The 11031-nt window shown below is 36.3% G+C and overlaps 1 protein-coding gene across 1 annotated transcript; it reads left to right on the top strand.

The window, feature by feature from the left end:
- Positions 1–1523: 1523 nt before the first annotated feature.
- On the top strand, positions 1524–8668 carry LOC106871277 (dolichol-phosphate mannosyltransferase subunit 3). Its single transcript, XM_014917640.2, has 4 exons — positions 1524–1663; positions 1834–1863; positions 3057–3134; positions 3446–8668. Exons 1-4 carry the CDS (start codon positions 1586–1588, stop codon positions 3503–3505), a joined length of 246 nt encoding a protein of 81 aa, XP_014773126.1. The 5' UTR covers positions 1524–1585; the 3' UTR covers positions 3506–8668.
- The last annotated feature ends 2363 nt before the right edge of the window (positions 8669–11031 follow it).

Genomic DNA, 11031 nt, shown 5'->3' with positions numbered 1-11031 from the left:
ATTTGGTAATTCCTCTTGGAAAATAATTTTTAACTTTGAAAACCAGAACTTTATTATTGTTCTTCCCTTTGTTTTCTTTGATATTTGTTTTCCATGGTTTAATTTTTAAAAGTGTTAATGTTGAATTAAATGTTGATAATTCGATTTATGATCACAAAATAAAACAGGAAATAATTGTCGCCATTCAGCCACGTCCAGGTGGACGTGTCAGAAAAGGCAGTCTGTCACTCCAACCCTTTCTTTTTTCTAAATATTTCTTTGGATTCTTATTTATAACAATGGAGATTTTGATGTATAGATTATGATTTAGCCAAAAGGAAAAAAAAAAAAAAAATCAGCTTTTCTAATTTCCAAGATCTCTAATTTTTTGTTTTTAATTTTGTTAATTTTACACATTCTTTTCTTTGAATGCCGAATTATGTCATAATTATCCTAATTTACCAAACCTTATGAAATAGTTATTCCTTCCATTTTATAGTGGTGGTCATGGTTGTTCAGTCCCTTCATATTTTTTGATAACATTCACAAGGAAAGTATTAAGGTACCCTCATCTAGGACCTTAGTAATCTAGTATAACAACCATATCTAAGGTGTCAGAAACTCGCCGTAATAATACCTGAGGTTTTATGGTCTTCCTCTGACACTGTTTAATCTCTGTAAAGCTACTTTTCTCTTTAACTGATTGCATCAGGTTGTAATGTTGATGGAATCGAATTCATTTTGTAAATCTCTAAATATTTAAATCCTTTTTTAATTCATTGACTTTTAATCCTTTTTTCTTTAATTCTTATCAGTCGACTGAGCAAATTATTTGATCATATTGATGGGATCTGTTGCTGCTAAGCGGTGTGTGTGTGCGTGTGTCACACCACCTGAGATGTGTCTGTATACCACCAACCACCACATGTGAGCAGAGAAAAGGGAGCCTCTAAGTGGTTGTTCCATCCGCTGGAAATATCAGCCAGATCTTACTCAAGCAACACCCGGTCAGTTTAAAAACTGGGTGGGGAACATATATAATTTGGTCCTGGATATATTCTGTCTCTATAAAAGATGGGATGGTCATGGCTAGAACACTACTTGATCAGAACTTACCTTGGGCTAAACAATAGCAGCAGCAGCAACTACTCCACTACAGATCTTGTACTAGTGACAATGTTAATCCGACTATTTGAAGGGAGGGGTTCAAACAATGATGTGCTGAGTCTATTTACAGCTAAATGGACTGAGCCAAGAAGAAGCAAGTTCTGTGAGAGACCGAACCAAAGTCTCTCTCTTCACACACACACACACACACACACACACACTCTCATGTTATCTGATATACTGTGAACCATTATTTATTACATTGAAGCAACTTCTTAAAATCTTGTTTTCAAATTTGTCGTTGATTAAAATGAACTGAAATGTGCATACACACACACACATTCCATCTTCACACACATGCTCATTTTCTCTCTCTCACCACCACTCCACACACTCCATCCCCACCATCGTCGAGACGTCCAGTTCTGACCTCCCTCTCTCATTCTTCCTATTTCAGGCTAACAAAGCCAGTGAATGGTTCTTCGTCATCGGAGTGATTATGTCATTGTGGTCTGCTTTCCTCTTCGACCATGACAATGTCATCTTCTCCAAACAAGTACGCAATGTGGCCCTCATGGTAAATATTACAGCTTTGTCGATTCTTTTATTGATCTTTCTTCTGAAATTGGAGTCCATTTTCCCCTATACATCCTGTGCACATCCTCCCCTACATCTTCACATACACACTCCCTGTCCTACTCCCCACCCCACATAGCTAATTAATTTTTTTTTACTTTTCCATTACAGATGCCTCTCTATTTGATTATTTCCTTTGCTGTAAGTAACCATTCAGTTCTTCTTATTCCTTGTTTCTCATATATATACATATATATATATATATATACTGTAAAAACTCATGTAATTTGCACACCTGTGTAATTTACGCAGGTGATTTTTTTTCAGGATAAAATTAGTTTTAAAAAAAGCTTCTACTCGTGTAAAATTCACATCAAGTTTTCAGAATTGCCAATATCGCCAGAGGGAAAAGGTTTTCAATTTAGTTGTATTTAGCATAATTTGACTTACTTATGATTAAATTTTCATTAGATAAAAATAATTTCTGTTTAACAGGTATCACATTGAAAGCTATTAAATTATGAAGTGTTTGTGTTGTTTATAATAAACTTTGTTTTACATTTCTTGCCCACAAGGGATTATGTCTGATCTTTAGCTTACTGCTGTATGTCTTCTCAAATCATGATCCCAGGAAATATTAAGAATTATCAACAAAAACAAAACTGATGAATACGCACAAATGTTGCAAATTAAGTTTAATTACCAATAAACATCAGCTTGGATGATACTTTACTCAACCAACAGAGTAAGGTGACCGATCAAGCTCATTATGTAAAGAGAATTCTGATTGGTCAAAAGTGTCTTCTTGTCTCAAGCTCTGATTTTCTGCCTATTCTTGTCAAAAACTTTGATACGGAGCATCGAAATTTTAATCCTTTTCACACTTATAAAATGTCAATCAAACTTTAAAAATTGTCATTACCATTTTATCGAAAGGAGAAAATAAACAGCTTTGCAACTTGGTGTTTATTGAGCAAGGGAGGTGTGATGTTTAAGAAGTGACTTTTATCTACATATAATTCTTTTTAAGTTTCCCAAAGTCCCATCTGCATGATTGGGCAGTACCTGGTAGGCACACGCTAAATCTGTGTTATCAGTCAAAATTGGTCGATAAATTAGTGGAACTCTGATGTCTGTTGTTGAGTGAATTCCTCACACAATGGCCATTGACCTGGTGGTGCGTTACTCCTTGATTTAACTATTCTGCCAAAGTAGAAACTGCTTCTTGACACACTCTTCCAACATGTCACACACACTCAGTCTCCTCCTATATATATGTGTGTGTTTGTCAATGGATTTGTAAAATAAATATACATACACCCATACTATTTCATCTCCACCCCATTACTACGACCACCTCTCTCACTCTGCCATTCTCTCTCTATTTCGTCCAGTGTGTGTCTCTAGGAATCATTGGATATCGTGTTGCCACATTCAATGACTGCATCAATGCTGCCTCAGAACTGAAACAGGTAACTATCTCTTTCTCTCGTATAAATTCAGTTCCAAAGCCTTGTTTAAACATTGATGATGACAGAAAAATGTATAGTTAATTAACTTTCAAATATTGATTAATAATTTAATTTATGGCAAGTTTCCTGTGTGTGTATTGTGTGCATATTTGCAGTGTATGTGTATACAAGTGTTGTATATGTATTTATGCATATGATATGGCTGGTGTGTTGTCAGTGGGAGCACTAGCTCAGGCAGAATGTGCCAGGTATCTTTCGATAGTCTTGATACTCTGAGTATTATTTAAATGAAATATTTTTTTATTTTTCAGCAACTGAAAGAAGCCAGAAAAGATCTGGAGAAAAGAGGATTTAAGTTTGAACTGCAGTGAAGCAGGAAGGTGATGGATCCGTCCTTTCTTGTCCCTGCACTTCACCTTAGACGTGTCCAACCAAAGTCTATGTCCATCTGGCCAGACCAATGACCTTGTTGATCCTTTTCTAAGTTATCCGATGGTCGTCTCTTACAAATGAAGAAGTTTCCTACAACTTTCTGATGGGGGATGGCCACCACCTCCACCAACACCACAGAAAGAAGTACAATTTTTTTTTTTGTCTTTGTTTTTCATTTATTTTTCTTTAAAAATGTCCAAATTATTTTCATTCTTTTGAAAAAGTCCTTTGGGTGGTGGGTAATGTAGTGAAGGGGGTGGAACACATAAAAGAATATACGTGTGTGTGTATGCATGTGTATATATTTATGTATACATATGTATATATATATATATAATGTATACACGTGTGTATATAATGTGTATATATGTGTGTGTGTGTGTATATAATGTATATATATAATGTATGTATAGATGTGTGTGTATAATATATATATATGTATACACATGTATGCACTTGTGTGTGCTTGTATCAATTTTGCATTCGCTTATTCTTGTGATGGTTTCAAGTTGCCTATTTAACCTCATTCTCTCTCCCTCTCCACTCATGGTTGTCCATCCTCATCTTTGTCTGGCTCCAACCTTCTGAGATCTATTTTGGTCTCTCCCCCAACCACCCCCAACGTATGCACTGTTCACCTTTCCTCAGTCCCCCTTTTTCTACTGTCTCACTTTCTCTCTCTCTCTCTCTGCACACAGCTCCTTTCCATTGTCCCATGGTTTCAGGTTCAATCCCATTGCACGGTACCTTGACCAAATGTCTTTTACTATAACTTCAGGCTGTCCAATGCCTTGCAAGTGAAATTGGTAAATAGTAATTATGTGGAAACCCATTGGGTGCCTGTCTATACAATGTGTGTGTGTGTGTGTATATATATATATATATATAATACATAATGTATGTTTATGTCTGTTTTCTGTTACCATTGCTTTTAAAAATGGTGTTTTGTTTATGTCCCTTAAGTTGTTTGACCAATTGCGGTCAATATCAGACTTGTAAATAAGGACAGGGTTTGTTCATGTAAATGCCCCAGCATGACCACACTCAGATGATTGAGACAAGTAAGACAATGTATATATATATATATATACATACACACACACACACACATTCATACATTGTGTATACACACACACATGTGTCTATGTAATGCTCACTCTTTTAATGGGTTGTTACTGGATAATGGCCATGCTAGAACATCAGCTTGCAAGGCTTACTCAATCATATCAAACCATTGTATTACTTTGAATCTTTATCAGTTTCTATTTGCCACATTGCTAAGTTATCAGACATAAAAGCCCGGTGGCAGAATAGTCATTTCTTTTCTATAGACTGTGAACATTAACTCAAGACAAGAATGGGTGTGTCCATACACTCTCATGCACATTTAAAGGAGTTTTGTACAGTTTCTGTCTACCAAATTCCATTCACAAGACTAGAAGTTGTAGTAGAAGACATTGGTCAAAGTGCTGTACTCTGGGATTGAACCCATAACCACATAATTGTGAATTGAGCTTCTTAACCACACATTCTTTCCTACTCATCCATTGATGATGATGATGAATCAATTACACTCTAGTTTTTTTGTTGTTGTCTAAACTTGTTGCCACATGAAATCAGTGAATATTTTGAGAAGAGAGAGTTTGGATTGTCTCCTTTACCCTGTTTTTTTTTTTCTTGCCGTCATTGTTGTCATCATTAACTTTGAACCATTACTGATCTTTTTTTATTTAATGTGTGAGGCTCAGTTTTCCCAAGCAAGATTTATTTCCTCGTAGTTGTTGCCCCCTAACATTGGCATCTTTTTGGAGTTTTTGGTTTACAACGAAACATCATTTGACAGATATACATTGAGGACACACAACGTTACTTCATTGGGCAATTGTTTATTCCATGTGTGTGTGTGAGAAACTTCTCTCATTGATGTTTTTTGTTTTTTAATCCATTTTGTAGATGTAATGGTTTTCCAAATCCAGATATTTTCAAAGAATTTTAAAAGCCAAACAACTTGGTGTAGATTGCCTAAGTCCATCTAGTTTAATTAAGGAAGACATGTGTATATTTATGAGAAGTAGTTTGATTCCGTTAAGACTCCTAGACAGTACCAGCATATAGTCTTGAACGCGTAATGTTTGGGTCTGTAGTTCAACGCATTTTTTATTGAAGTGGAGTTTGTCGTTTTCAACTTCTCAGTTTTACTCTCTTCAGTTGTAAATATACCCAGACACCTTCTTCCTGTTTCTGTTGCTTCTATTTTGATTCCTGGCAGTTTTGGTAATTTTAAGTTTACAAAACAATTTTAAGAGATCAAAACTTTTTTAAAAATTCAGTTTTAAGGTAGAAAAGCCAAAAGTTTTAAGATATTGGTACTTTAAGCTGATGGAATATTCAATCTGTCTCGTTTTGTTATTTGTTTCTGCAGGACACAGAAAACTCTTGTTTGTGATTGCTTTTTTTTTTTTTTTAACCTCCTCTTCTATCACATCTGATGTACTTGTACAACTGGAAAATGTTGTCACAAGTACATTTGTATGTTTTTATTTTTTCCTTTTTAATGAAATTATGTTGGTTAATTAACTTGCTGAAGGTAGAACTCATGAGATTCTGTTCTAACTTCAGTGAGTTCTAACTTTGGCTCATGCACCTCCTTACCCAAATCTCTTCACTTTGGAATCCCACTCCATTTTGAGTGAGACTGTAGGGTTGTCAGACTGACCGACATAGTCACCAGACCGAGGCCAAAATGACTGACCACCGAGAGTTTTGGCCTGTTATGGTGGTGTCCACTTTGTCAACTTTACTAAAGGAATCTGGTGCATGAGACACGATAAAGAGGTTGAATGTTGTTGAGAAGTTTAAATTCTTGTCAGGAGGAAGGAAACTGAAACACAAATTCCTGGATTAGCTTTCAAGTACCAACTGTCTTGCAGGGGTGGAATATTGTAAACTTTGGTGAAACAAACTCATTTTTAAGGTCCAATTAAATATTTAGTGCTTAGTCAAGGTTTAATTATTGCTGGAGATATTTTCGGGCTGTTGAGGTCAGCTTTGTGATTATCAGGTGTCATTCTGAATGCGTCAGCGTCATCCTATGTCCATGATGTTTTATCACTCATTAACCTTAAATTTCTTATGGTTTCAGACACAACAGATTTGGTTAACATCATGAAGAATTTCTTCATCAATATTATTATTATGTCCCTTAATGATTGAAGTTCAGCCATTATTATCACTGGATCCCTGAACCAGATCAACTCTCCCTCTCTTCTATTTAGGGTCTTTTGCTACTAATAAACGTATCTTCCTGCATGTGTATTGAGTTCTCCTTTGAACTGTTGTCCCAACTCCATACTGCGTGTATTCCTTACACATTATATAAACTATTGAACCATTTTTTCATCACTTCAATATGGCTCTATATTGTTCGATTATTAATTTAGGAAAATTGTCTTGAAATCTGACATAGAAATCATCATTATCGTTGTTGTTTAATGGCTGCTTTCCAAAATCTAATTTGCATAATTGTATTTGTAATTTTGAGTGCAAAAGGTTCCTTTCTCTTTTGTGAATAATCAAGAAAAGAAGTTTATTTTTTTGTTTCTTAGATTTTTTGTGTAGTTTTTCTAAAACTGAACAGTTTTTGGTGGTTTTGGTCTCTGATTAATCTAAAGTCTGTCCCATGTCTCTAAATATGATAGGGGTCAGAGCTTATCTGAATCTTCAAGGTGCTTAGGTGTTGGCAGTAAAAGATCACTGAAAAGGATCTGGTCTATTGCAGATTTAACCCACAGCAATCGCTGGTACTTGTTTTTTTTGTTGTGTAGACTGAAGCATTGTGAAATAAAATACTTTGCTCAAAGATATACCTTGCTACCCAGTTCAAGAATTGAACCCATGTCCTAATGATTTGTGACCTGAACACCATAATCACTTGGCCGTGCATTTGTGTTAGTAAGAAATAAAAGAAAGAGTTTCTTCTAAGTCTTATAATGGTAAAACTAGAACCTTAAAAATTTTCAATAAGAATTAAACTCTACCAACCTTACATATTGTCATTTCCAGAAAACTAAGAGTAGGCGGGGGAGTGCATTTACATATTTAATTTATGTAATTGTGATTAATTTCACAGCAAAAGCTTTAGATTTAATTCAATTTGTCTGATACCTGCTGTGTTGTGTGTAATAAATGTATATTAATGATGAGCTATTTAAAGCCAAGTATGTTTAACCCTTTAGTGTTTAAACCGGCCATATCCGGCCCAAATATTCTACATGTTTTATATTCAAACTGTCAATATCTAGCCTCTCACACCTAACCTACAATGACATTCTAAAAATAAACTATCACACCATCGAAACTTCAAAGCTGTAAGATAATGTATGATTAATTCAAAACAATTTGAGTGAAAAAAGTATTACATTTAATAGATTAATCTGAACACTAAAGGGTTAATTAAGCTGTCTGGTGTAATGACAAGCCATTAAGTGCTTGTAAGTTGGATAGGAAAGGCAAGAAGTATGTCTTCTCTGATGATCAATCCACCAATTGTGAAACAGTCTGTCAGGAGACATCCCTTTGAGTGGAGGGTGGGGAGGTCCACAAGCAGCAGAGAAGAATTGTGTTTATATCCTTGTACTTATATAATTGTAATTAATTTAACAGCAAGGGCTTTCTTATCGGTCAAGATTCAATTCTGTGTCTCTTAAGTTCTGATCTCAGACAATTCTTGTTTTGAATTCTTTAGAAGTTTCCTGTCATAGAAGAAAACAATCCTCCACTTCTCTGTTGTTTCTCTTTGTTGGTTGTGGCCATGCTGGGATACTACCATATTTATTTATTTATTTATTCAAAGACCCTCCTAACCCCACTTCTGCATTCCAAATGTTCCATTCTAGAACACATTGGTTTCTTAACCAAACCATTGGGGGGTTCAATCTATGCTGTTATTTGGTCCCTAGTGGTGTCTTAGAGAAACTATAGAATATAGTCTTAAAATCTTTCTCTCCCTCTTCATGTATGACATCCCCTTTTATTGTACCCTTTTTTGTAAGTGCCTTAATTACATTTTCATCTCAACTGTGAAAATAAAGATGTTAATTTTATATCTCGTTTCATTCATTAAAATATTGTTGCTTAATACTTTCTTGTTAAAGTGATTAATTCAATGTTTGTTCTTTTTCTATGTCTACAGAAGTTGCGCACATCTTTTAAACAACCACTCATCAATGGCCCTTGGCTTTTCATCTGCCAGACATACCATCCTCAGATTTCATCTCACTTCTCCTCCAGAGTGGTCACTATATTCTCACATTATGCTTTTTCAATAGGTGTTGTCTCCTGGTTTTTGATAATTATATCCAGAGGATGGCAATAGTGGCCAACAAATGGGACAAGAACATTTGGCCAATGATGTTGATGGAAGACTATTCAAAGACACTTGCCAAGACGGAATTACAAACAAAAGAAATCCTTCTACAAGGCTATACTCCAGCTGGTTCGCATCATTATAACACTGTGTCGGTTTCATGTGGCAGCCACTGGACATGCAAAGATAGCAATGATGTGGACATCGAGAAAAGGGACAAACCCCAAGAACACACGGCTTTGGACAGATGATTGACCCCTGATGGAGGAAGCTGGCTGTTCTAGGATCCACTTCTGTGGCTGTCAACACAGAAACCTCAACAACTAAGATCAGACGCCAGCAAATTACATTTGAATTCACACAACAAAAAGAATATTGTGAGTAAAGTCAGATTAAATCCTGGTTCTTTCACCTTTATCTGCTCTCTTGGATTTTCAAGTGGTTCGCAAGTGTTGGGATTCTTTGTTCTGTGTAATAATGTCTGCAGAAGCAGCAACAACTTGGTGGACCAATGCAGCAGTTTCTATGTGGTAACTTGGTCTGCTAAAAATAGCAGCCTCACCATTTTCAAAACACATTAAACTGGAATGGTCATGGCTGGATCAGCACTGATAAGGAACTAAACAATTTCTCGCTTGTGATTTAGGCACTAAGCTCAGGGGTTATTTGATGCCACTGACCTCTGTGTGTTTGACTAGTGTTTTATCCCTGAAAGGACACCAATGTTGGCTTTGGCATGATTCGAACCCTGGGAGAAATACTGCAAGGCTTTTTTTTTGTTTGTTTTACTAATTCTTCCACCTTTTCTCTACAGTTTAATGTCATAAATATGATAGAGCTACGACCTAATTATAATTATGACATCTAGTGAGATGTGAGCAGTCTAATGATATAAAAGATGTCCAATTAGCTAATTACAATATTGATTGGCTTGACAGAAATGTGTTAGAAATCCTGTTGTTAATGATATAAAATTTTGGAGGCATTCTTTGTATGTACAGAAATTACCTGGATGTTAATTATTTCCGTAAATTTAATACATAAGTCCAGGATCTAGCAGCCTGTGACAGATGTATAATCAGACCACGATTGAGTGATGGTGACTGACTCTGTTGGAACCTGTCCTGCCAGAGAGTAAGTGTTGTACCAGCTGATTGCTAATGTTTTCTCTTCATGTAAATGGCTCATTAACTTAATTACAACTGTTATGTGAGGGTGTGTCCGTCCTTGTGCTCAGCTCCACAGCTCACAGTCATAAGTTCAATTCTTTGACTGGGCGACGTAATGTACTTTATTTCACATTGCTCCAGTCCATGTAGCTGTAAAGGTGTACCACCCAACTGCTGGTGCAGTTATCTGACAACCTTAATGTGCCATTGAGTCAAGGGTGAGAGAGTTGAGGCGTCTGTGCCTGCTCACAACTACAGACACACCTGAAAACCAATTAGTGAAAGCATGTCATACTCACCTGTTGTGTATATATATATATATTTTGTTTTCTTCTGACTCAAATTCCTAAGGTTATATTTGTTGTCCCCAGTGAACGACCTTCCTCTCCACCCTTGACGCTTCCAACTAAGAAACTGGAGCTAGCAGAGTTATGTACCTTGCCATACAAATTCAGTGACAGCCGTAAGCTTTGAACTGATGACATTGCAGTCTGTAGTTAATAAACCCCTTAACCTCCTCATAACTATTGTTTATTAATCCTCCCTGAACACTACCCCTCGTTCTATAATAACACTCTTGTTAAAACCTTCCATTATAGTTTGGGGAGAATTATATTTCAAATAGTTGATTACTCTTTTACTTGTTGACTGTGGCCATGCTGGAGCACCACCTTTAGTCGAGCAAATTGACCCCAGGACTTATTCTTTGTAAGCCTAGTACTTATTTTATCGGTCTCTTTTGCTGAGCCGCTAAGTTACGGGGACATAAACACACCAGCATCAGTTGTCAAGTGATGTTGGGGGGACAAACACATATGCATATACGAGGGGCTTCTTTCAGTTTCCGTCTCCCAAATCCACTCAAGGCTTTGGTCGGCCCGAGGCTATAGTAGAAGACACTTGCCCAAGGTGCCACGCAGTGGAACTGAAC

The sequence above is a fragment of the Octopus bimaculoides genome, chromosome 20, assembly GCF_001194135.2.
Source record: "Octopus bimaculoides isolate UCB-OBI-ISO-001 chromosome 20, ASM119413v2, whole genome shotgun sequence".
NCBI lineage: Eukaryota > Metazoa > Mollusca > Cephalopoda > Octopoda > Octopodidae > Octopus > Octopus bimaculoides.
The sequence above is the reverse complement of the archived record's forward strand: the minus strand, read 5'-3'. Positions and strand labels throughout refer to the sequence as shown.